Source organism: Neoarius graeffei, chromosome 11 (genome assembly GCF_027579695.1).
Source record: "Neoarius graeffei isolate fNeoGra1 chromosome 11, fNeoGra1.pri, whole genome shotgun sequence".
NCBI classification, from domain to species: Eukaryota; Metazoa; Chordata; class Actinopteri; order Siluriformes; family Ariidae; genus Neoarius; species Neoarius graeffei.
The window spans coordinates 16328341-16356211 of NC_083579.1; the positions used below are offsets into that span (position 1 = coordinate 16328341).

The 27871-nt window shown below is 43.2% G+C and overlaps 1 protein-coding gene across 3 annotated transcripts in view; it reads left to right on the plus strand.

Annotated features, from left to right (window-relative positions):
- fancm (FA complementation group M) overlaps positions 1–27871 on the plus strand; it is a 94199-nt gene that overhangs the window by 59452 nt on the left and 6876 nt on the right. For all 3 annotated transcript variants that reach the window (XM_060933512.1, XM_060933511.1, XM_060933513.1), the window contains 10 exons: positions 8248–8488; positions 8654–8808; positions 11155–11313; positions 12592–14158; positions 15984–16063; positions 17644–17712; positions 17812–17928; positions 18029–18188; positions 18465–18571; positions 19662–20177. In XM_060933512.1, the coding sequence (XP_060789495.1) occupies positions 8248–8488; positions 8654–8808; positions 11155–11313; positions 12592–14158; positions 15984–16063; positions 17644–17712; positions 17812–17928; positions 18029–18188; positions 18465–18571; positions 19662–20177 (3171 nt within the window). The remainder of the gene's footprint in view (positions 1–8247; positions 8489–8653; positions 8809–11154; positions 11314–12591; positions 14159–15983; positions 16064–17643; positions 17713–17811; positions 17929–18028; positions 18189–18464; positions 18572–19661; positions 20178–27871) is intronic.

The window sequence follows — 27871 nt, forward strand, 5'->3', positions numbered from 1 at the left end:
CAGCAGAGATGAGAATTTTCCGCGGATCTGCGGAATTCCGAGTTTTTCCCGCTGAAAATGTAATTTTTGTGAAACGTGTAAATCCGTTGAGAAAATTTTGGGGGTAGGGGTCGGTGCGAGGCGAGGCTTGTGGTGGCACAAGCAGGCACGACCAACCACCCGCCCGCCAGCATCTTTCGGCAACGCTCATTGCAAAATTAGTTGCAGCTGTGATAACGGAAATCGTCATTGCTTTCTTCAATATTTATGCTAACGACAACTCACGACGATTTCCGGCAACGTTTTGGCGCTAGTTTCATCTCACTTCTACAATTCACGGAGAAACAAGCTATATGTACACGGTTTTGATCACTTCTTAAGTTCTAGTTATTTTGGTTAGTTTTCAAAGTTACTTCGCCAATATGGCGAAAGTTTTGGACCGCAAAAATGAGGATCGTGCCAGGGAAATTGATAAATCGAACGGGATAAAGAACTGTTTCCGATGGGCATGGCTCGATAGTAGCGTTACCGTGCAGATAGGGACACAAACTGTGACGACGTGCCTGACGGAACATATCCGAAAAGTGGACGTGCCGGGAAAGGTTCTGTGTATTCTGTGCTCAGATATGATTAATTATGGAAACAGAGGAGCTAGAAACATCCAGGAGCACATCAAAACAAAAAAACACAAAGGTACGTTTTACTTGAATTGTCAGAGTCAGGAGGAATCTAATATATCGTTACGGTTACCTCCATTATCGCTCACGATATATATATATATATATATATATATATATATATATATATATATACAGGCCCGCCGACAGGGGGGGACAAACAGGTATGTTGTCCCGGGCCCAGGAATGGGGAGGGCCCAGAACTGGGCTCTCATGAAGTTGCAATTAAATTATTTTATTTCATTTCAAAATGTGTTGATTTGGGGGAAAAATGTGCTATATTTGCATTCAATAAATGATTTCTAGATCTTTTGCCTTTATTGTCTTTGAAAAAGGCGTCAAGAACCCCCTACCACCCCTAATGCAAAAATGGTTTGGTCTGACTCTTTGATTAAGGGGAAAAAAAAGCAACATCGTTCGATCATAGCGCTTCGACAATCAGCGTGTGTGCCATTTGCCAACATGCACAAGTCAGGAGCACAGAAAAGAAAAGAGAACAGGGTCTCCGCGGATCCTTAAAAAGTCTTAAAAAGTCTTATTTTTAATATGTGTTTTTTAAGGTCTTAAAAAGCATTATATTTCGCTATTTTTTGAGCTATGGTATTAAATTTCACATGGGAGGTATTAAATTTAATCTGGGTAGCCTACGGTAAATGAAAAAAAAAACATATGTCTGGATTTTTTTTCCACGCTAACATTATTTATTCAACCAGCGTCGTTTGTTATCAAGATGCTGAACAAGTAGCACAAGAGCCGTTGTGTGTCTAGCACTAGTTCTAATAGCGCAGGAACCACGCCACAGGGGGCAGTGTGTTCTTTTACCCATGTAGTAGAACCATTGAGAGTAGAGCAGACGAGGAAGAAGTGGTTGAACTTGAACATGAGCGGAGATGGGGAAGTGTAAGTTTAGTAACAAGTGGCTTGAGGAGCCAAAATACAAAAGTTGGCTAACAACAGCAACTTCAGAATATGAAGCGAGATGTAAGGTATGTCGGAAAGACATCAAGTTAACAACAATGGGCTGTAAAGCCCTTGACGCTCACTCGAAAGGGGAAAAGCATATGCGCTATGCTGCTAGTCGGGCAACAACAGTCCCCATGCCAATGTTCGCCTCTACGGTCACAAAAAGTGCAACGCCAGCTTTAGCGTCTCCGGCAGCGCTCGAAACTAACGGTGTCCCGACGTCCCGGGGACCATAAAAAATGTCATCGGGACACAAAATTATTATATCTGGGACAATCCCGGGACAATGGAAAAAAATAGATCTAGAAAAAAAGTTCTACATTAATATTATTTACAAAGCCGTAACACATACGTAGACATTCACCTAATTTGTCAATTTTAATTTTAAAACGTTAACAGCGAAAAATACATAGTAGCTACACTTTCGATGCACCTGCATCCGTAGGCTACAGAGCAGCGCATTCTGTTCTAGAATCTTCGGCCGGAGTCCGCATTATATGGACTTGGAATGGAATTGCTACCGCACACGCTGCGCCGACTCTCGCCAGAACAAAAATGCTGAAGTGGTTGAAGCGGACCGACCGCAGGGAAGAAACTGAAAGCCCAGACATAACGTCTCCGGGACCTTCAGGATCCAAAGTGTCATCGCCTGGTCTGCAGGCAACGCTAGCAACTGAATGAACTTAATGAACACTGTTAGACACGTTATAAAATACAACAGGAATGATGTGGCTGGATAACGGAAAAAATGGATAAAATGGATAACGGAAAGTTCATAAAATGGATAACGGAAAGTTCATAAAATGGATAACGGTAATGGTGAAAATTATAAGTTGGCCTTATAAGTGCCAACAGATATTCAAGGTATAAGTAGATGAAATGAACATAAAAGGGATCTTATTTTCAACTAAAGTGTACTGCAGATGTAGGGAGTTGAAACATTTTCTGAATGAGCTAGTTGGCCCCTTTAAATAAATGGGTATCTATTCATACAGTGAGATTGCCAAAGTTTAATAAACTGAAAATGCAATAACTGTAATTTTGAAGTAGATGATGTATAGGACATGTGTCGCTTGTGTCTTGTGACTTATTGTAAAAAGGATATAAAGGGTTCAAAATCGCATAGTTACAAATATAATAGTAACTTCATATGATAATATTAACCACTGGTTATTTCAGAGAGGAAAAAAATGGGGACACTATTGCTTCCATTCGGGACAATGCAACACAGAATTCGGGACCACTGGGGGACACAAAGAAAAAAGTTAATTTCGAGCCCTGGTCTCCGGGTCCCAGCACAAGTGCTTTCGCGGCATTCGCCCCAACCGCTACGCTGAAGGCAGAAATACTGTGGGTTCTGCAGAAGATGCACTTATTTATTTAAAAAAAATGCTTTGAACTTAACCTAGAGTGTGCTTTTTTTTTTACTGTACGTATTTGTTCCGCGGTAGTGGTCTTATTTTTTATACTCAGTGGTCTTAAAATGGTCTTAAAAAGTATTATTTTTGCTGGTCAGAAATGTGCAGAGACCCTGGAGAAAAAGAGAGGAAGAAACCAAGAGACTCAGGGGCTCACTGCATAAATATTTTAAAAAAGATTCGGATGATGCAGCAGGTACTAGCAAAGGCAGTGGGGCAGCTGAGCCAGGTAAGACACAGCCAACTTTTTCCAGCCCCGTAAAGTAACCCCAACCAAGGCACGCGCGGCACGCAATTCATGTTACAAACGAGGGGAGAGCAAGTCACACTGAACACCATATCAAACGCACAGGGCATTGAATCATTTCATAACCACAACGGCTTAATAACATTGTGTTTCATATATCTGATTGAAGCTAAGAATATTCACATTAGCCTGCAATCATATCCCGCCGTTTCTCGAGTGGTGTGTTCTTCTCTGCTTTTCACACTGGACAGTACGCACGCACAGCCCTGCCCGAAATCCCCCGTCCATTGCTGCTCCTTCAAGAGCACCCCAATCGCGTGATTATAGTAGACTATCCACGAGTTTAGGAATACCTTTTTGAATACCTGTCATTTAAGGGTTGGAGTAAGTAGAGACTGGGATAAGAGAGGTGTGTGTGTGTGGGTTGGCCCGGGGGGCCCATTCAGAGCATTTTGTCCCGGGCACAGCCAAAGCTGTCAGCGGGCCCTGTATGTGTGTGTGTGTGATATATATATATATATATATATATATATATATATATATATATATATATATATATATATATCTGTAGGGATTTGTTATCTTAAAGTTTATAAACGTTTTAAACCATCATTGAATTTGAAAACATTTATTCATATATAAAGGCGCACCCCCTTTTGAAACCCCCCATGCACGCTTTGCGTGCATTATGTCTGCCCTTGGCAGACATTTCAGAGGTTTTTTTAAATGTCCCATTCTCATCCCTGAAACAGTTATACTGTTAAAGTTATGCTGCATTAGTGTATAAAATTACAACAGGGCAAACATTCCTGGTACATGTCACAGAAACAGTTCTTTAAAGGGGACACATCATACACTTAATTTGTATCATTCCCTGAGATCCATCCATTATCCATAACCGCCTATCCCAGCTAACTATGGGCGAGAGGCAGGATACACCCTGGACAAGTCACCAGATCATCGCAGGGCTGACACATAGAGACAAACAAACATTCACACCTTCGGTCAATTTAGAACCACCAAGTAGCCAAACCTGCATGTCTTTGGACTGTGGGGGAAACCAGAGCACCCGGAGGAAACTCGCGCAGACATGGGTAGAACATCCAAATTCCACATAGGCAGGCCCCCGTTGGCCACTGGGCTCCAACCCAGAACCTTCTTGCTGTGAGGCGAGAGTGCTAACCACTACACCACTGTGCCGCCATTCTCTGAGATGCTTTTATAAAATTATTTTCAAAACCGCTTTTTTCCCCCCCTTTCCTTTTCCCCTCCTGCTGTTTAGAATGGTACGAAAACCCTAAAGGATTAAACAGGACGATTTTGCACCTGCGCTTTTAAAGTAACACAGGTCGATGTGCTGGTTCAGGAATCATTTAATCCACTCCCCTTTCTAAATTGTTTGAGCTGATACCCATCCCCATAACTGTTCTGCATCATCTCATTTCAATACGTTTTATTTCCTAATGCGGAGCATCCTAACCACGTGTTAGTCTGTTTACAAACTGCTTGGCAGCCAGTTCAGAAAAGTCACGTGAGGTCATGTGCAGGTCAGAGGTCACAACCGCGGAGCCACAGCAAACATGGTAGATCGTGCCAGAAAAGAGAGGAAGAAGAATACGGCAGACAAGCCAAGTGAATATTGCTGGCTCTTGAGCGCTCGCTTCTGTGTTGGAAGCCGCTGATTTCGCTATGTTTGTTGCGAACTCGCTCATTATATTATTATAATGAGAATAAACTTTGGCTGTTTCCGTACCCAAGCGTAAACATTAGTGTGCAGTGTTTTTCTAGCTCATTCTCCTTCACAGGCATGAGGCAGCAGGCAATAGAGCGTGTGTTTGAAGTACCTAGGGGTTATTCTATCTCCACAGGGTACTGTTCTTTTAAATATATTGACCTGTGTCACTTTAAATATTAAACATGCAAATAACTTCGCTCTGATTAACATCTTTAAACGAGAACTCAGTCAGCCACACCCTCAGAGCTGTTTTGCAAGATCTTAACATCACTGCTTTTATGATGACATTCAGATGCTTGTATACAAATAAAACAAATATTCCCCCAAAAAATATATACATATTATCAAACCTTGTGTGCTCTATCACATCCCTAACACTGGGTAAGCTAACTTGCCAAACTAACCTGAACTAGCAACAGCTAACGGCCTGAAGTTGTGAAAAAGACCCTTCAGGAGTCCCCTCAGTGCATGGTGGCTAACACATTTATTAAATCACACAGTAATAAGCAAGTCACTTATTGCTCCAGTACACTATGGTCAGTTCTGATAATGTAGCCTCACAGACTACGTACTGTACGTCAAACAACGTTTTATCTAAATTTAGTATCAGAAAGAACGTTAACGGGTGGCACGGCGGCATAGTGGTTAGCGCTGTCGCCTCACAGCAAGAAGGTCTGGGTTCGAGCCCCGTGGCCGGCGAGGGCCTTTCTGTGCAGAGTTTGCATGTTCTCCCCGTGTCCGCGTGGGTTTCCTCCGGGTGCTCCGGTTTCCCCCACAGTCCAAAGACATGCAGGTTAGGTTAACTGGTGACTCTAAATTGACCGTAGATGTAAATGTGAGTGTGAATGGTTGTATGTGTCTGTGTCAGCCCTGTGATGACCTGGCGACTTGTCCAGGGTGTACCCCGCCTTTCGCCCGTAGTCAGCTGGGATAGGCTCCAGCTTGCCTGCGACCCTGTAGAACAGGATAAAGCGGCTAGAGATAATGAGATGAGAGAGAACGTTAACGCTAATTGACCAGTTAATGTTACCCAATGGCTTTGACTGGTCATGTAAGTGAACTAAAGTTCAGTCCAAAAGTAGAAATGTATTACAATTTCCAATACAGAGTTGAATGTTTGAATTTTTTTGGAAATATCGATCATTTTACTTACGGTTTACAAACTGAAGGTCACGCCAACAGACTTCTCTCAGCTTCATCTTCTTGATTGAGATCGATATGGGCGGTCATATGCTAATTAGGGGGTGGTACCATAAAAATAAAAGGAGAGTCAATGTAAGAAGCATGGACTTTTCTAACTCTCCACCTGTTTTCTTTCTGTGGCTGGACAGATTGGGAAGGTACAGTGGTGCTTGAAAGTTTGTGAACCCTTTAGAATTTTCTATATTTCTGCATAAATATGACCTAAAACATCAGATTTTCACACAAGTCCTAAAAGTAGATAAAGAGAACCCAGTTAAACAAATGAGACAAAAAATACGATAGTTGGTCATTTATTTGTTGAGGAAAATGATCCAATATTACATATCTGTGAGTGGCAAAAGTATGTGAACCTTTGCTTTCAGTATCTGCTGTGACCCCCTTGTGCAGCAATAACTGCAACTAAACGTTTCCAGTAACTGATCATCAGTCCTGCACACCGGCTTGGAGGAATTTTAGCCCATTCCTCCGTACAGAATAGCTTCAACTCTGGGATGTTGGTGGGTTTCCTCACATGAACTGCTCGCTTCAGGTCCTTCCACAACATTTCGTTTGGATTAAGGTCAGGACTTTGACTTGGCCATTCCAAAACTTTATTCTTCTTTACCCATTCTTTGGTAGAACGACTTGTGTGCTTAGGGTCGTTGTCTTGCTGTATGACCCACCTTCTCTTGAGATTCAGTTCATGGACAGATGTCCTGATATTTTCCTTTAGAATTCGCTGGTATACTTCAGAATTCATTGTTCCATCAATGATGGCAAGCCGTTCTGGCCCAGATACAGCAAAACAAGCCCAAACCATGATACCACCACCACCACCATGTTTCACAGATGGAATAAGGTTCTTATGCTGGAATGCAGTGTTTTCCTTTCTCCAAACATAATGCTTCTCATTTAAAGCAAAAAGTTCTATTTTGGTCTCATCCGTCCACAAAACATTTTTCCAGTAGCCTTCTGGCTTGTCCACATGATCTTTAGCAAACTGCAGACGAGCAGCAGTGTTCTTTTTGGAGAGCAGTGGCTTTCTCCTTGCAACTCTGCCATGCACACCATTGTTGTTCAGTGTTCTCCTGACGGTGGACTCATGAACATTAACATTAGCCAATGTGAGAGAGGCCTTCGGTTGCTTAGAAGTTACCCTGGGGTCCTTTGTGACCTTGCTGACTATTACACGCCTTGCTCTTGGAGTGATCTTTGTTGGTCGACCACTCCTGGGGAGGGTAACAATCATCTTGAATTTCCTCCATTTGTACACAATCTGTCTGACTGTGGATTGGTGGAGTCCAAAGTCTTTAGAGATGGTTTTGTAACCTTTTCCAGCCTGATGACCATCAGCAACACTTTTTCTGAGGTTCTCAGAAATCTCCTTTGTTCGTGCCATGATACACTTCCACAAACGTGTTGTGAAGATCAGACTTTGATAGATCCCTGTTCTTTAAATAAAACAGGGTGCCCACTCACACCTGATTGTCATCCCATTGATTGAAAACACCTGACTCTAATTTCACCTTCAAATTAACTGCTAGTCCTAGAGGTTCACATACTTTTGCCACTTACCGATATGTAATATTGGATCATTTTCCTCAATAAATAAATAACCCAAGAATAATATTTTTGTCTCATTTGTTTAACTGGGTTCTCTTTATCTACTTTTAGGACTTATGTGAAAATCTGATGATGTTTTAGGTCATATTTATGCAGAAATATGAAAATTCTAAAGGGTTCACAAACTTTCAACCACCACTGTAATAGTCTACTCTGAAAGACCCAGCAGGTCTCCAAGTCACATTGGTAGATCTCAAATCAAATGAACACTGGCTTTTATAATTATCACACCCAAACGTTTTTCATTCTGTTGACAGAAATAACCTGTGTATGTGAAAAGTAACCTGCCCTGTTCCTATAAGGCACTTTCAAATGTTTCGTGTGTCTTTCGTCATGAGCCGTTTAACATCCTGTTTTCTCATATTGACTCATTATCATCTTCATTTGCTTTATAAGTACATGCTGTTTTTATCTACTCCACAGATCTATAACCAGAGCCAGAGTAACAGGCGCAGTGTCAATAAATGCATCATGGGAAACAAGCAAAGCTTCTTCCTGTTCCCCCACAGCCCCCGCATGCTGCCTGCTGGGGTCACACCCACCCTGCACAAGATGCATATTACCTGTGGCCAGTTTGAGCCCAAAGAGAGCAGCAAGCGTTCCAGCAAAAGTCGACAGTCGCTCAACATGAGGAGACTGTCTCTTCTCAGCCCTGAGGCCCAAGGTCTTGACCGAAATGAAATATTTTTAGATTAGAGGCTTATATGTTCCAGATTCATACGTTTCATTTGTGATATTTATGCATGAAAATTTTATGTCATGTTTCTGGGAACGACTCTTATGTGTAAATGTAAATCGGTTAGCATGTGGCTTTATTTCTGTTCTGTAGTGGATGGTGTGCAGGGGCATGTGAAGGAGGATGGCTTTCTCACCCCTGCTGAAGAGGCTGAGTGGTCATCTACCATCAAGTTGGGTGAGAATGAAGCCCAGCCCAGACTCAAGCGCTCCTCTTTCCTGTGCTTTGACAAAGAGCCACAACGACAGGTACATTCCGTCTCACTTAGAACAATAGCAAAATATTATGGGTGTAACAGTATGGCACTTCATTTTATATATTTATATATTCTTGTAAAACTGCTTCATGACGATGTCTGTGAAGAGTGCAAGAGAAATAAAATGGAATTGAACTGGGTTTAATATCATATAATGCAACCTTTCTTTTAGACATGCCCGACAGTCAATGATGATGATGATGATTTCTGTGCCTGAATCCCTCAAATATTTGACAATGAAAACTGCTTTGTGTCTACCTTAACTGTTTTCCTGATTTAATCACTACTACACTTTTATACATAGTGTAGTAAGTAGAAAACACATACACATAAGAAGCATTAATTTATGAATGCAATTTTAATGCAACATGATGAGCGCCGTAGCAGAAATAGAGCTCCAAAGTCAGCTAAAATGACTGTCTTCCACAGCCTTTGATGTTGTTTGAAAGCTGTTGTTTGAACCTTCGTATGCTGAAGAGCTCTTTTTAACTATTATAACATGGTGATGTAACCATGTGAAGTATAACGCGCAAAGATCGTTGCAGTCTGGAGCTATCATGGGCTCTCCGTGATCACATGACCAGCATGCTCGCTATATACAGTGGGGCAAAAAAGTATTTAGTCAGTCACCAATTGTGCAAGTTCTCCCACTTAAAAAGATGAGAGAGGCCTGTAATTTTCATCATAGGTATACCTCAACTATGAGAGACAAAATGAGAGGGAAAAAAAATCCAGAAAATCACATTTGTCTGATTTTTAAAGAATTTATTTGCAAATTATGGTGGAAAATAAGTATTTGGTCAATAACAAAAGTTCATCTCAATACTTTGTTATATACCCTTTGTTGGCAATGACAGAGGTCAAACGTTTTCTGTAAGTCTTCACAAGGTTTTCACACACTGTTGCTGGTATTTTGGCCCATTTCTCCATGCAGATCTCCTCTAGAGCAGTGATGTTTTGGGGCTGTCGCTGGGCAACACGGACTTTCAACTCCCTCCAAAGATTTTCTATGGGGTTGAGATCTGGAGACTGGCTAGGTCACTCCAGGACCTTGAAATGCTTCTTACGAAGCCACTCCTTCGTTGCCCGGGCGGTGTGTTTGGGATCATTGTCATGCTGAAAGACCCAGCCACGTTTCATCTTCAATGCCCTTGCTGATGAAGGAGGTTTTCACTCAAAATCTCACGATACATGGCCCCATTCATTCTTTCCTTTACACGGATCAGTCGTCCTGGTCCTTTTGCAGAAAAACAGCCCCAAAGCATGATGTTTCCACCCCCATGCTTCACAGTAGGTATGGTGTTCTTTGGATGCAACTCAGCATTCTTTCTCCTCCAAACACGACAAGTTGAGTTTTTACCAAAAAGTTCTATTTTGGTTTCATCTGACCATATGACATTCTCCCAGTCCTCTTCTGGATCATCCAAATGTTCTCTAGCAAACTTCAGACGGGCCTGGACATGTACTGGCTTAAGCAGGGGGACACGTCTGGCACTGCAGGATTTGAGTCCCTGGCAGCGTAGTGTGTTACTGATGGTAGCCTTTGTTACTTTGGTCCCAGCTCTCTGCAGGTCATTCACTAGGTCCCCCCATGTGGTTCTGGGATTTTTGCTCACCGTTCTTGTGATCATTTTGACCCCACGGGGTGAGATCTTGCATGGAGCCCCAGATCGAGGGAGATTATCAGTGGCCTTGTATGTCTTCCATTTTTCTAATAATTGCTCCCACAGTTGATTTCTTCACACCAAGCTGCTTACCTATTGCAGATTCAGTCTTCCCAGCCTGGTGCAGGTCTACAATTTTGTTTCTGGTGTCCTTTGACAGCTCTTTGGTTTTGGCCATAGTGGAGTTTGGAGTGTGACTGTTTGAGGTTGTGGACAGGTGTCTTTTATACTGATAACGAGTTCAAACAGGTGCCATTAATACAGGTAACGAGTGGAGGACAGAGGAGCCTCTTAAAGAAGTTGTTACAGGTCTGTGAGAGCCAGAAATCTTGCTTGTTTGTAGGTGACCAAATACTTATTTTACTGAGGAATTTACCAATTAATTCATTAAAAATCCTACAATGTGATTTCCTGGATTCTTTCCCCCCATTCTGTCTCTCATAGTTGAAGTGTACCTATGATGAAAATTACAGGCCTCTCTCATCTTTTTAAGTGGGAGAACTGGCACAATTGGTGGCTGACTAAATACTTTTTTGCCCCACTGTAGTGCTCTCTCTGTGTATATTTTAACTCTATGGATTCCACACATCATGATAGATTGACTGTTTCACATGTAGCTGAGTGTGTGTGTGTGTGTGTGTGTGTGTGTGTGTGTGTGTGTGGTGTTTGTATAGGATGAGCATGTGACAGGCCCAGTGAGAGATTTGTCTCTTTGGGAATGGAGACACTGGCAGAATCAGCCTCTTCCAACACACAGAGTGGACCACTCAAATCGCTGCCTCCATTTCACCGCCATCATGGAACTCATTGACCAGATGAGACAGGAGAAGGAGGTGAGACATGGGGGAAATCATTTCATTCATATGTTTGTATGCCAGAATCTTCTGTTGCCTTCTGTTGTGTCTGAGCATCATTTGGGTTGCAACCTACAGACTAAATTAAACACCGTAATCTTTGGCAAATCATTGCGGTATAAGCAGAATAACATGTCGGACCTTAGAATTATGTGAAAATAATAAACCTTGGGGGCGTAAGGGTTGGAATGGGTAGCAGCACTCTGCTTCGCATCATGTAGCGTCACATGCATTTTCAGAGGAAGCTGGGTGTACCGTAGACCAGGGACGTGTGACTTAGCTGAACATGAATGGCCAATTGCTAATGGAGAATAGAGGTGAGGATTAAAGTCATAGAAACTATGGATATGGATAAACCTCACTCTCATTTGTTCAGCTTTTAATTTGAAGTCATGCAGAAGCAGCACAGTAGACTCGGTACAGCATCGTTAATCAAGGTTGCCAGGTTTCCGCAAAATTTCAAGCCTACTACAACTCCAAAACCACACAAAAGACCTGAAAATAACCTCCAAAAATCAGACACTGGAAACAGAAGACATGTTTCAGCACACTGTCTCTATGCACTTGCACTTTCCCTTTCTTCCCGGGAATTTAATTTCGGTTATTCAGTATAAAACAAGGTCTTTGTGGCTGCGGAGTATTTTTAAACTAGCCCAATCTGGCAAGACTATTAACATTTCCAAGGGTTAGTGTGATTCCTGCCCCTGTGGGTCTCTTAACACTTGTTGCACTTCCCATTTCTGACCAAAAGATGCAACAATAACACTGGAACTAAATGTTCCTGTTATCATTTGCATTATAGTAGCTATAAACTCACCAGCCTCTCTCTTTTTTTCCTCTCCCTTAAAGTTGATAAAAAGAATACAGTACATACAATAAGTAAATAAATAAAAAACACAGCTTGTCATGTTGCTGAGAAACTGCAAAGCAGCTCTAAAGACTTTCCCCTTTCGGGAAACTTACTGATTGTTCCAAAGCGCCGATTTAACTTACAGGCGTAACTTTTTTTTTTTTTCTTTTGAGGTTGCTGTTGGTGACTTTATTACTCTTAGCTAAAAAGAAATTAAGGTCATGTCGTTGTATCTGATTCGCAGATAGATCACGACCTTATGAGAGCTTTTTCCAAAAGTCGTTTAATCTACAATAAAATTGTTCAGAACATTTCCGAAGTCATTCTCTCAAAATGTTCTAAAATTGTATGCCATCCTTATACATTATATTTTATCAATTAATAGAATCAATTTTGTGATCCAACAGAGTGGCTGCAGATATGAATCTGAGGTTAAAGCATATCTACAAAAGGAGGATGTTGTTGGTTGTGAGGCAGATGGCACAACAGCGAAAGCTACATGCAAAAAAAAGCCTCAGCAGAAAAGATCTAACCCGAGACTTGTTGATCGAGATGCCAGCCGTTGTGTCTCAAAAACTAACTTGGATAAGAAGAACCAAGCAGAACCTCCTTCACTGACTTTATTAAAAGACCGAGTGTCTTCCGAGTCCAATTGTGTTACCACTAAAGAAGGTTTAAGTGTGTTTCAGTGCAACTATGATAACCGTGCAAATAATGATAATGCCATGCAGACTGAAGTAACTGAGCACTCTGAGACTAAACTCTCACGGAAAGATGAGCAGCCACACAGTTCTCCTGAACTTGAGACAAACCCTGATACTTCCCTCAAACCTGTTGAGGAAATGTTCTATTTACCCAAATGGGATGTCTTTCAAAAACTCCACAGTTTCAGTGAATCTACTGGAAGCTTGGAAATGATTCTATCCAATGTCAAGCACCTTCTGTCTAGATCTCCACCTGAATGTCTTGATCTGCATTGCTCATTAAGCCTCAATGAGCCTGCTCACTTTGATGAAGCGGATGAGCTCTGCAGTGGTCTGAGAGAAGAGGTTGATCATTTCCAAGTCAATTTCGATCTTGATGAACATGAGAATTCATTCGACTCTGACTTTGTGGACTGTAGTAGAGCTGGAGCTCCTCCTGAATCTGTCAAGTTGCCTAGTGAGACCGTTTCTGCTGCTCCGGACAGTGCTGCCAACAGCCCGAGCTGGGATGAGGTTTTTGATGACGTTGTGGATGATGGGGCAGATAAAAACACTAATCTACCGTTGGAGTCTAAAGTTCAGCTCACTAGCTTAGATGACAGTATTGACTTATTTGATGATGATGAGGCTTTCCAGCTCGTATCGTTACCGACCACTGAGACCCCAAACAAAGACACTATAATTCCCATCAACACACAGGACACTGACCAAAGGAAAGAGGTCACACAAAATGTCAAAGATGCATCAAATAATTTTAATGCTAAAGAGTCTTCGATACTGTTAGAATCCAAACCACCATCTGAGCAGAGGTCTGAGGCTTTCGATTATTCTCAGGGCATTTTTTCTGTCAATTTTGACCTCGGGCTTTCTTTTGACTCTGAACAGGAGGAAACTGTAGAACCAGTGTCTGACACGACCAAAGAACCCACAGCTGATAGAGAGCAGACGCTCACCTCACTAACCCTGAACAAACCTAATACATCTTCCAACCGCTTCACTCTTGGACAAATGTCAACCCCCAGGGTGTCTCCAATGAGCAAAAAGCTACCCTGTGTCATAGCCAAGAGTAACCTGTCGCCCATCATCACTGAGCGAGAGAGTTTGGTAAGACCAAATGCTTCTACCCCGACTCTGGCATTTGTGTCTCCAAAAAGCAGAAATCTAGAACTCTGTCCTAAAGTATTGAGCTCACAAACACAGCCACGTGGATTGTGTCGCAGGTCTTTGCTTGATGGAAGGAAACCTGTTTATGAAGATCGTGCTTGTTCAGGTGAGTTCAAGCTTTGTAAAATAAGATATGTAACAGCTGTAAATGAAATTTATCATCAAAGATTTTTGTTGGTTTATATGGTGGAGTTTGGAAACGATGGTACCAGGGTTGAGGATTGAGAGCTGAATATGAGGAGTTTATGCCAGTGTGGTGAACTCAGCCATCATCTGGTTGATGTGATCTGTTCATGAAACCATTAAAACGGTTACAGAAGTAGGTTCTGAGTTTCGCAGGGTGCAGAACTAAAAGAACGGACATGTATCTGTTTGGGTCCAGAGTTATTCCAAAATCTAAAATGTGAGTTTTATGGGTCTATTGTAGATGTGTAAATAATGTGAAACCGAACTCTGACTGAATTAAAAGTAGACGTGTGCAAGTAAAAAAGACGAACTTTAAATGTATTTTAAATACATTGTTTGTATAAATAAAAATGTATTTAAGTTAGCATTTCATTTTAAGATAAGGTCACGTTTTCATGTAAAATGAACTTTTATTACATATATAAACCTGTTACGTGATGGAACAAATATCACAACTACATCATTTTGCCTGAAAACAATATTTGCTAGAATTGACTTGCTACTTAGCCGGTTATGTTAGCTTTTGGAATCGATGTGAGAACTGAGCCATTTTGAGGGAGTTTTAAGTAAGATAGGTGAGAAAGTCCATCTGAAACTTGTTTAAAGTTGGATGGAGTAAAACTGTGTAGCAGGCAGTGCTCATGTCTAGTAGAACAAGATCAGCTGTGAGCTACTGCTCACTTACGTATCCCCCCCACTCTCGCCTGTATCAGAATGCAAGCAATCGAAGGAATAGGACACTTATTATGAATGTTGACTTCAAATAGTTAACCCTGAAACAAGAGGGTAAAGAGCAGTGTTCTCCCCAGGTATTTCAAATAGCATCCTGCTAAACTCATCTCATCTCATTATCTCTAGCCGCTTTATCCTGTTCTACAGGGTCGCAGGCAAGCTGGAGCCTATCCCAGCTGACTACGGGCGAAAGGCGGGGTACACCCTGGACAAGTCGCCAGGTCATCACAGGGCTGACACATAGACACAGACAACCATTCACACTCACATTCACACCTACGGTCAATTTCGAGTCACCAGTTAACCTAACCTGCATGTCTTTGGACTGTGGGGGAAACCGGAGCACCCGGAGGAAACCCACGCGGACACGGGGAGAACATGCAAACTCCACACAGAAAGGCCCTCGCCGGCCCCGGGGCTCGAACCCAGGACCTTCTTGCTGTGAGGCGACAGCGCTAACCACTACACCACCGTGCCGCCCTCCTGCTAAACTGTCATTTTGAAATAGCATCAAAATCCATGCTACATGTTTCGTAAATACATTGTCGGTAAACAGGAAGTTGACGTGCAACAGACCTGAAAATGGTATACATGATATAGAACCCCAAGCTAAAGTTTGGTACCAAGTGTCAAGTGGCTATGATTTGTGGTTGCTGAGAAAAAGGGTGTTTGGACAGACAGAGATATGGACGGACAGAGGTAAACCAGTATCCCCCCCGTTCAGCGCGGGGGTATAATAACTAAGGTGAATAAGAGGTAGGATGAGTTTTACATTTCCATAATGTGAAGTGAAATGTTAACCCTCGCTGTCCCGGGTTGTTAACTACCATACGATGAGGAGAGCTGGCTGAGAATTGGCCAAGAGCAAATTAGGGATACAATGGGGTGGGGAAAAAAAAAAGTGTTGTTTCATGAGCTTTGTTTGCCAATGTTGGGAATGTTGATTGGTCAGCTGTATAGCATTTTATGGCAATTTTGTGTTTGTTTTCTGTTTCTTTGCGATTGTGAAACAGTGAACAGTGATAGCGACGAGGAAGCAGTCATTCGAAAACCACGGCGTCAATTAAGAGCCAATCCCCTGTCATCTCCAGAGGTAAGACTCACTACAGCACACGCCTGACCCACTGCTTGAATTAGACCAATCATAACACAAAACCCACCTTTCTCGTCATCGTATCGCACTGTAATCTTCTTGTCCAGAGTGTGTTCACTGAGACTCGCTGGTGTTTTCATTAATATCTCAAAAGACAGAGCAAGTAGAAAACAGCACAATGAAGACATTGGGTTGCTGAAATGTGAGGGTATAATCTGAACATGAGAAATGTGCAAATTATATAAGAAATATTTTCTTGGTAACATTCTCTAAGCATGAATTTGCTAGAACACAGTTGTTAATAAGGGTGTAAACCTCCGACTCCAACACAATGCAGTACATCTCATCATCTCTAGCCGCTTTATCCTGTTCTACAGGGTCGCAGGCAAGCTGGAGCCTATCCCAGCTGACTACGGGCGAAAGGCGGGGTACACCCTGGACAAGTCGCCAGGTCATCACAGGGCTGACACATAGACACAGACAACCATTCACACTCACATTTCACACCTACGGTCAATTTAGAGTCACCAGTTAACCTAACCTGCATGTCTTTGGACTGTGGGGGAAACCGGAGCACCTGGAGGAAACCCACGCGGACACGGGGAGAACATGCAAACTCTGCACAGAAAGGCCCTCGCCGGCCACGGGGCTCGAACCCGGACCTTCTTGCTGTGAGGCGACAGCGCTAACCACTACACCACCGTGCTGCCCCCAATGCAGTACAATGAAATTCAAATTCGTATGGAAATGAGTCGATATCTGATACTAGTGAATCTGCTCAAAATTCAGTTTGTTCAGAATCCGCAGTAGGTCGAGCACTAATTCGTACAGGATGATGAAGAAGCGAAGGACTATTTTTCATCAAAGTTGTGGGCAGATCATTGTCCCAGCCTGTTTACACATCAGTTTTAGAAACTGGATTATTTATACACACCAGTTGTCTGTCCTTTTTTGATAATAATTAAATGATCCTCAATGATAATTGATTTAAATTATAATTGATTATTGCTTTATAATTGTCACTTTGGGGCAGCACGGTGGTGTAGTGGTTAGCACTGTCGCCTCACAGCAAGAAGGTCCGGGTTCGAGCCCCGTGGCCGGCGAAGGCCTTTCTGTGTGGAGTTTGCATGTTCTCCCCGTGTCCGTGTGGGTTTCCTCCGGGTGCTCCGGTTTCCCCCACAGTCCAAAGACATGCAGATTAGGTTTACTGGTGACTCTAAATTGACCGTAGGTGTGAATGTGAGTGTGAATGGTTGTCTGTGTCTATGTGTCAGCCCTGTGATGACCTGGCGACTTGTCCAGGGTGTACCCCGCCTTTCGCCCGTAGTCAGCTGGGATAGGCTCCAGCTTGCCTGCGACCCTGTAGAGCAGGATAAAGCGGCTACAGATAATGAGATGAGATGAGATGATACCTTTTCAAATACTTACTGAATTTATTCATACATGACATTTACATATACCTTCAGTCTAATTTTTTTAATTCCTTTCCTGAATCCTTATGGATGTGCTGCTGGTAACTTTGTTCTCTACACTAACGTCGCATGACTGTGTCTTTTGTGAATGTTATATTTTTTTTCTAGCAATCAAAAGTCAGCGATGTTGAGTCTCCCATCGCGGCGCCTAGAAAGCGTGTCGCTCGATTGAATATGGTACATTTGTATGAATTTTTCACAAAACTTTTCTCCAGGAAAGAGTCTGAGCCTGCTCACGTTAAGTGCTGATTGAATGTTATTGGCTTTATTTACTAGTCTGAGGAGAGCGACGGGGAAGCTGTGTCCGATGATGACTTTAAACAAGACTCAGTTTCTTGGCCCAAAGGCTTTCAGCCCTGTAAACGTTCACATCCTCTTCAGTTGAAATCGAAGGTAAAGGCAGCTCTCATCTAGCCCATGAAGGAGGTTGTTTTAGAGGTCATGATTTTTAATGAAATGTCAGTGACAAAAATGTCTCCCACGTTTATCCCAGAAGGCAGTGCACAGAGATGGGCGACAGTTCCTGGACGAAGAGGCGGAGCTGTCTGAAGATGGAGGCTCTGTTTCTTCCGATGAATGTGATGGAAAAGAACTGGACAAGTCTTTGGAAGGTTTTGTAGTGGACACCACTCAGTGTTCTCAAGGCCTTAATGGTAAGAAAAAGGGCGATTGTTGTGTGTGAAGTGTTGAGTCTGAATTTGTAGTTGGAGCTGACTGATTTAACGAATTTGCTTATATTTGATTAATTTTGTGTCTCTTGTGCTCTGCTGTAAAGACTGTTGTGTTTGACTTGAACCCTTTAAAGTTGAACCTCGTCCACAAAAGTATTGCGATTCCCTCGGAGATAAAGTTTATAACTGTATAAATAAGGGCGTGTCATTTGGAAATTTGGAAATGTGCTGTGTGAGTAATGGCTTTCCCTTTTTCAGATTCTGAGATGCATGGAATTTATCTGAAATCTGTAAAGACCCCTGCCATTTCAAGCAAATTCAGAATGGTGCATAGACCTGTGCATCATATAAACGTATTCTCACAGGTGAGTTCAGTGGCTGCTGAGAGAAACGGTCTGCATCGTGTAATCTCTGAGCCGACAAGTATTAAATAGACATCATGATATTGAATTCAATTAAGTTTTCCCATGATAGTTTTTGGAAAACAAAATTAAATAAAGAAAAACTTTTTACCCAAAAAATGCAATATTTATTTTCCTGTTCTTTATCAAAATAATATTTTTGTTAAATTAAAAAATGTTTTGTTTCATTTTCTTAATAACCAGCAACAATAATTATTTACCCACATTTGTAAAGGCTGGAGTAAAATATAATCAGCAATGGACTAAAATATTCCTTTTATTAAAAATAAATTAATAACAAATATTCCTTTTCTTAATAAACTTTTCTGAACATTTGTTCTACCTCCATTTGTTTCGCTTTTCTTTATCTTTCAGCAGTCTGAGAGCTCTGCTTTCTTGTTAAATCTATTTGTACAATCACACAGCAGCTCTTTCACACTTCTGTTTTTGCGACATTAGAGCTGTTACACTTCCGTCTACAGTGAAGTCACGTGTATTTTTGCTTTTGTACGTTATTACAGTTGCGCCCTCTGCTGTCTAAACAACAGTGACAGCTAAAAGAAAATAAGAGATGACACAGCCTGGTGATAATCACCACTGATTTCATTATTTCATCAATTCAAATCTTCATGAATTTGCATCATGATATATTGTTACATGCCTCATACTAAATTGGCTGCAGAATCAGTTTTAAGAATCTAAGGAATGAAACTGCTGTCTGAATTTTGTCCTGTATTGTCAGGGATAGTTATACGGTGATGTACTGCAGAAACTGGACAGAGTGGAGCAAGCTAAACACTGCAGAGTGTAACTAAAAATGGACAAATATTAGTTTAGGCCTAATATGATTACTCCTGGGAGATCTTGAGAACACATGTTGCCCTGTCATGTGGGGGTGTATTAGTTTGTTTTATCACTGCATTTGGACACGTTTACCATGTGTCAGTTTGTAGTAGATTGAATGTATGTATGGTTTGCGATTTCTTGTTTTCCCCCTAGTCTGTAAATATAAATCAATAAAATCCATAACTAACGGGAGATGCTTGTTCCTCAGATCCCTGAGCAGGATGAGATGTATGAAGAGGACAGTTTTGTGGTCAATGGCAGTGAAGCTGAGGAAGACTTTGGTAGTGCTTCTGAAGAAGAAGAAGAGGAGGCCGGCGCAGAGATTGTCCCTGAAGACTCGTATGTCGATGGGAGACGACAGTATGCCACACGGCGCAGAGTTCATCTCAGACAAACCAGGACTGCTGTAGAGACGAGAAGCTTCCAATCCAGAAAAGCCAAACGCTCCAGAATCGTCCAAGTGGAGGAATCGAGTGAAGAGGAAGAAGAGAAGGATGAGCAGAAGAGGAAGATGCTCCATGCTGAGGAGGCGCCTGTTTCAGGTGGTGCAGCTGGGACAGTTTTAAATCCGTCACCTCGGACACGAGCAGGTGGAGAGAAGAGCAGGAAGGATGACGTGCAGCAGAAACAGGAAAGGGACAAACGGGGGTTCAGTAACCACGCCCTGCTGTCTGAAGAGGTGGACTTTCAGGAACCTCTGTCCACCTCGGGTGTTAAAACACAGGTGAGCACTAGAGAAGGACCATGTCGTTTTAGATTCTTTTGGCAAAATCTGAAATGATCTTTCGTGTGAATTGTGTTTTTAACATCATTTGGCCTCATTTAGCAATCTCTGATTAAAGTTGTATGTAAAAGTTTGTGTAAGCCAAACTAAAATATTCAAGATTCAGAAAGACCAGTTTTCTTCGTACTCGCGTATTGGTCATCCATAATGTGCAATACGCGTTCCCAGCACAGCTTATTTGCATATAATGACATCCACAAGTCTCCAAATAAGTTCAAGTGCTTATGTGCAGGCTTAATTATACACTCACCGGCCACTTTAATAGGAACTTGTTGATTCTAAGATCCCTCTTCTTGGCTGCAGGAGTGGAACCCAATGTGGTGTTGCATGCTGAGATGCTTTTCTGCTCACCACGGTTGTAAAGAGTTGCTATGAGTTACTATGTCCTTCCTGGCAGCTCGAACCAATCTGGCCATTTTCCTCTGACCTCGCTCATCAACAAGGTGTTCGTTTCCACCCACAGAACTGTCGCTCACTCAGTGTTTTTTGTTTTTCGCACTATTCTGTCTATGTAAACTCTAGAGACTGTTGTGTGTGAAAACCCCAGGAAATCAGCAGTTTCTGAAACACTCAAACCAGTCCATCCGGCTCAAACCAACACCCATTCCACAGTGAAAGTCACACTTTGAGATCACAGATTTTCCCATTCTGATGTTTGAAGTGAACATTAATTACCTGAAGCTCTTGATTTGTATCTGCATGATTTTTTTTATGCACTGTGCTGCTGTCATGGGATTGGCTGATTAGAGAAGTGTATAAAACACTAGGTGGATGGGTGTACATAGCCTTAATGATATTAGTCTTGATTTATGAGTTTGTATAATTATGATTTGAAAGTCAGTCGTTGAGGTTTGCATTAGTTGTCTTATGTGTAAGTTTAAAGAGGACCGTTTTATGAAGTTGAGCTAACATAGCCAGCCATGTCATTCTTTAATAAAAAATTAGCGATAGACTTTGTGGCATTTAAAATAGGAAATATGAATAACAGAAATAATTATATACAAGAAATCTTGCTATGCTACATTTAAAAGTATTTCAATTACAAAGGGCGACAAAATGCCACGTAGCTCAGCACGCAATAATGTGTCTCGTCTCCACATTGGAAGCGAGGAAATTGTGGGTGTCGTCATGCTGTCGATCGAAATCAAACCCATCAACTGAAAGTCTTCTCTCATACGTCAGTGTAAATCCCGCCCATTACATCCAGTTCAGGTTGTAACTAAAACTAGATAGAGACTGTGACTAAAGTCACAGTAATTTGTGCTAACTGACCTTTGTCAATTGAAGGTCAAGGAAAAGTTGCGCCCTGCCGCCCTGAACAAAATAAAAACGAGTGCTCTGAAAGCACAATATCCTCCGCTGGCAACTATACCATAACTCTGGTAAAATGTGACTGAATTGAACAAAATTGCAATCTGCGTATTACCGACATGTAACAAAGAATCCTGTCAAGTTTCGTGAAATTCCTCCAAAAATTGTGAAAGGAGTTGATTTTCAGAAGGTGAGTACCCTTCCTGGGACGGACGGACGGACATCGCCATGACATAATCCCCCTTCGGGCCTTTTGGCCAGTGGGGGATAATAAAAAATTCTGAGAGAAGTTGATTTCAGAAAGCAAGCACACCTTGATGAAATTGTCAAAGTACAAGTTATTTAATCAAGGGTCAAAACTCTGGTAAAATTTTCACAAACAAAATTAAATCACGATATGCGTATTACCGTCATATAACAAGGCCATTTGCCAAGCTTTGAGAAATTCATCCAAAAATTGTGAGGGGAGTTGATGTCAGAAGGCTAGCACACCTTCATGAAATTGAGAAAGTACAAGGTTGTTAATCAAGGGCCACAACTCTGGTAAAATGCAACGGAATTGAACAAAATAACGTTATGCGTACTACCGACATATAACAAGGCCTTTTGCCAAGTTTGGTGAAATTCCTCCACAAATTGAGAGGAGTTGATTTCAGAAGGAAAACACACACTCATGAAATTGTAGAAGTATAATTTTGTTAATTAAGGACAGTAACTCTGGTAAAATGTGACCGAACTTAATGAAACTACAATATGCATAGTACATACGCGTATATAACAATGCCTCTTGTCAAGTTTTGTGAAATTCCTCCACGAATTGTGAGAGGAGTTGATTTCAAAAGGACAACATACTCTCATGAAATTGTCAAAGTATAATTTGATGGATGGACGGACATTGCCACGACATAATCCCCCTTCGGGTCTTTCGGCCAGCAGGAGATGAAAACTGTTTGAAAAAAATCATGAAAATTGACAGAGTTATAAGTGATTGAAAAAAAAAAATCTGGTTTTTCATGGATCATTCTGGATCAGTGATCCTCTTTGGCATCCTTCTGTCTACGAGAGACGATGGTATAGCATCCAGATATGTTTTTATCTGCATCTTCGCAAGTGGCTGTGCAGTCCAATCCGTGAATGACAGTCTCTGCTACATTTGCTGCAGATGAATGGCGATATCTGCTGAGGGTGTAATTTTCTCTCCTTCCTTCTCACTCTCGTGTTCTCAAGGTTTTCATTTCTTTTCTCCTCTGCTCTGTACACCCTTTTTGACGGCAAGGTGCCAAGCTGCACGGTCATCTGCACATCGTTCCCAGGTGGTGACGTTGATGGTGCACAGTTTCATGTCTTTCTTGCAGACATCTTTGTTCAAGTTCACTTCATTGTCAGTAATGCCATATGTGCAGGACATACAGAGAATTGAAATTGCATTTCCCTCTTATCCGCGGTGCAAACAGTAATAAACATGAAATATAAAATATAGGTACAAGATATAAACTTTAAAAAGAGGGGAAAAAAACCGGGGGGTTATTTACACACACAAGCTAAAGCTATCTAAGAAAAGACAGTGGCAATCCAGAAAGTGCAAATGTGGCAGTGTGAACAGAATTAACGGTATAAATTTAAATGTGACGGATGACAGTATAAACAGAATGAACAATGTAAACGGGAACAGCAGTCTGACAGTATAGTAATTATCAGTATAAATAAATAAATATGGCAGTATGAGCAGAATTTTCAGTGTAAGTATAAATATGGCAGACATGTATAAAATGTAAACAGTGTTCTAAACAGTTTTTATATAGTGCAATTAACTTAACAAAACATGTAGACAGTATTGTAAACAGTTTTAACATAGTGCAATTGAATTTCGTTACAGTTCGTTAAAGTGGTTGGTGACATTTGGTTTGTGTATTAAAGGAAGGGGGTACTGGCCTGGGAGGGAGTTCAGCGTCCTGACGGCTTGGTGGATGAAGCTGTCTCTCAGTCTGCTGGTTCTCGCCTGGAGGCTTCTCATTCTCCTCCCAGAAGGCAGGAGGCTGAAGAAGTGGTGGTTGGGATGGGTGGAGTCGCCCGCAATGCTGAGTGCTCTGCGGGCCAGGCGTGTTGTAAATATCCTGAAGTGAGGGTAGGGGGACACCGATGATCTTCTCAGCTGCTCTCACTATGCGCTGCAGGGTCTTCCAGCAGGATGCAGTACAGCCGCCATACCACACAGTGATGCAGCTGGTCAGGATGCTGTCAATGGTTCCACGGTAGAAGGTCTGCATGATAGTGGCTGGTGCTCTAGCTCTTTTCAGTCTGCGGAGGAAGTACAGGCGCTGCTGAGCTTTCCTGGCCAGCGATGTGGTGTTGCTGCTCCAGGAGAGATCCTCGGTGAGGTATACACACCCAGGAACTTGGTGCTGCTCACTCTCTCCACAGCGGCACCATTGATGGTCAGTGGAGGATTCTGGGTGGAGGCTGTCCGGAAGTCGACAACCATCTCCTTCGTCTTCTCCACATTAAGAGGGAGATTACTGTCTCTGCACCACACAGCCAGTTGGCTCACCTCGTCCCTGTAGTATGACTCATCATTGTTGTTAATGAGTCCCACCACAGTCGTGTCATCCGCAAACTTGATGAAGAGGTTGCTGTTGTGTGTTGGTCTGCAGTCGTGGGTCAGCAGGGTGAAGAGAAGGGGGCTGAGCACACATCCTTGAGGGGCCCCTGTGTTCAGTATGATGGTGCTGGATGTGTTCCCGCCGACCCGGACTGCCTGTGGTCTTCCGGTCAGGAAGTCCAGCAACCAGTTGCAGAGGGAGGTGTTTAGTCCTAGACAGTCCAGTTTCTGAATCAGCTGCTGGGGGATGATTGTGTTAAATGCTGAACTAAAGTCTAAGAACAGCATCTGCATGTAAGAGTCCTTAGTGTCCAGGTGAGTGAGAGCTGAGTGGAGAGCGGTGGAGATTGCATCATCAGTGGACCGATTGGCCCGATATGCAAATTGGTACAGGCCCATGGAGGGAGGGAGGATGGATGGGTTTGATGTGCTGCATAACTAACCGCTCGAAGCACTTCATAATGATGGGGGTCAGTGCCACAGGGCGGTAGTCGTTGAAGCAGGATGGAGAGGCCTTCTTTGGAACAGGGATGATGGTGGTGCTCCTGAAGCAGGTGGGGACAACAGCTTGGCTCAGGGAGGTGTTGAAGATGTCTGTGAGCACTTCTGTGAGCTCCTCTGCACGGTCCTTTAGCACACGACCTGGAATGTTGTCAGGTCCTACAGCTTTGCGGGTGTTGATCCTGGAGAGGGATCTCCTCACACTGGCTGGAGACAGGGACAGCACCTGGTCATCCGGAAGGGGTGGTGTCTTCTGTGCAGGCATGCTGTTGTTGGCTTCAAACCGTCCAAAGAAGTTGTTTAGACTGTTCAGCAGAGTGATGTCCTTGTCACAGTTCTGTGGTTGAGGTTTATAGTCCGTGATGGTCTGTATTCCCTGCCACAGGCTCCTTGTGTCTCTGCTGTCAGTGAAATGATGGGCTATCCTGCTACTGTACTGCTTCTTTGCTAGTCTGATGCCACGGGACAAGTTGGCTCTTGCTGATTTCAGACCAGCCTCATCACCTGCTCTGAAAGCAGCATTCCGGGCTTTCAGTAACCGATAGACTTCCCCCGTCAGCCATGGTTTCTGGTTGGCCCGTACTGTGATGGTCTTAGTGTCCGTGACATCATCAGTGCATTTTCTAATGTAGGCTGTAACAGTGTCTGAATATTCCTGGATGTTGATCTGGTGGTTGTAAGTGGCTGCCTGCTTAAACATGTCCCAGTCTGTGATGTTAAAGCAGTCCTGAAGTGCTGAGGAAGCACCCTCTGGCCACACCCGTACCTGCTTCTGGACCGGTCTGGTAACTTCGACCTTCGGCCTGTATGCTGGCATTAGCATAACAGTGATGTGGTCTGAAGCACCGAGATGGGGGAGGGGTGAGGCCTTGTATGCTGTTCTCAGTGTAGTGTAAACCTGGTCCAGTGTGTTGTTTCCCCGTGTTGCAAAGTCAATGTGTTGATGTAACTGAGGAAACACTGTTTTGAGATTTGCGTGGTTGAAATCCCCAGCTATGATGAGAAGTCCCTCTGGATGGGCTGTCTGTTGGTCGCTGATGGTGCAGTACAGTTCACTCAGTGCCTTGTCCCTATCGTTGTTGTAGTGCAGGCGTGGTTGTCCCGCCCGTCGTGAACCCTCTGCCAGCTCGCCGTATATCAAGTCTTTGGGAATGCGGCCAGAGTCCATTCTCCTGACGTAGCCAAGCCAATGAAGACGCCTCTCACTGAGAATGGCGAACATGCTGCTCATCTTGGCGCACTTCAAGACCTCTGTGTTGGGCACCTTGTCCTGCCATTGGATATGTAGAATACATCTGAGGTACCTTAGGTGGAAGCTGTTTAGTTTCCTCTCGTGGCTGGCTATGTGGTCCATGCCTCGCTACTGTAGAGGAGTGTGCTTTGCACACAGGCCTGGTAGACTCGCAGTTTGGTGGTCTTGGTGAGGCTGGGTTTTTTCCAAAACCTCTGGTTTAGCTTAGCCATAACTACTGCTGCCTTGGCGATCCTATTGTTCACCTCTGCATCAATGAAGAGCGAACTGGAGACAGTGGACCCAAGGTACGTGAAGCTCTCAACAACTTCCAGGCTGTGCCCATCGATGGCGATGTTTAGAGGAGCGAATGTGCCTTGTGCCATGATTTTTGTCTTCTTCAGACTGATGGTCAATCCAGACTCCTTACAGGCGTGGGAGAGGTGACTGACAAGCTGCTGCAGACCGTCTTCAGTGTGTGATGTCAAGGCTGCGTCATCAGCAAACAGCATCTCACGGATGTCTTGGCACAAAGGTGGGTGATGTTGAAAAGCTTGCCATCACCCCGGGAGTGAATGTAGACACCCTCGCTGCAATCCTTGAAGGCATACTGGAGGAGCATGGAGAAGAAGTTGCCAAAGAGCGTCGGCGCAAGGACACAACCTTGCTTTACTCCACTGCTGACCAGGAAGGCCTCAGACGTTGCACCATTGAAGCAAACTGTGCTGTGCATGTTTTCATGGAACGAAGTGACAACCATGAGCAGTTGGGAAGGACAACCGATCTTCTGCAGTAGTCTGAAGAGTCCGCTCTGGCTGACCAGGTCAAACGCCTTTGTCAAGTCGATGAAGGCGATGAAGAGTGGTATTTCCTGTTCTTGATGCTTCTCCTACAGCTGGTCTAGCAAGAAGATCATATCCACAGTTGACCAGCCACCTTGGAAGCCACACTGGGACTCTGGGTAGACACGGGAGGCTAAGGTTTGCAGGCGCGCCACGGCAACACGGGCGAATGCCTTCCCGACAATGCTAAGGAGGGAGATTCCCCTATAGTTGTTGCAGTCGCTCTGGTCTCCTTTGTTCTTGTGCAAAGTGACGATATTAGCATCACGCATGTCCTGGGGGATGTGTCCCTGTTCCCAGCAGAAGCAGACGAGTTCATACAGGGGTTGGTGCAGTGCAGATTTCACGCTCAAGACTTCTGATGGGATGCCGTCACTCCCGGAGGCCTTCCCACTAGCAAGGCAGTTGATGGCTGTGCTGAACTGTTCTATGGTAGGTGGTATGTCTAGCCTCCGCCCCTTCTCCTATCAGTAGTAGCAGTTCCGCCAGGCTTGTATCTAAGCCACACTTGCAGGCTAGGAGCTGGACTTGGTTGTCAGAGGCTATTTGAGATGCACTCCATGAGGAGCTTTTTTTATAGACAGTGGGAGCTTATCCCCACTGCCACCCCTTGGCTATGACAACCTTGGAACCTCCCGGCACCAAAAGTCATAGCAACATCAATCAGCCCAGAGGTATTCTCAGTGGCGGCCGGTAGTCTTTCAAACAGGGGAGGCTGGTCGGTTACGATATTTCCAGATTTTAAAAGAAAAAACACATCAATTTTGCCCATACTCTTGCCTCTGATCTGGCTGATTGTTGGCAGGGTCACAAACTGTGAAATAACAGGTTCTTTTGGCCCATTAGCCTACTGTCCAATATACATGATGGTGGTGTTGGGGGGGTGTATATTTTAATATTTTTTATTTTAAAATTGTGGCATGTTGTTTAAAAATTGATCATTATTGAAAGCAGCTCTTTGTCAGGAACCTCAGCAGTAACAGCAGAGTGTTCCGGAATAGGCACAAGCACTGACCTTGGGGAGCCAAACATAGAGCTGGGTGCCACACATTTCATTCAAACACACTTTCCCGATATTTTACTTATTTTGACTGAGAAATGTTTTATTGACAATTTTGATAACCCTTCACTTTTAATCCAGGTCTGTAGT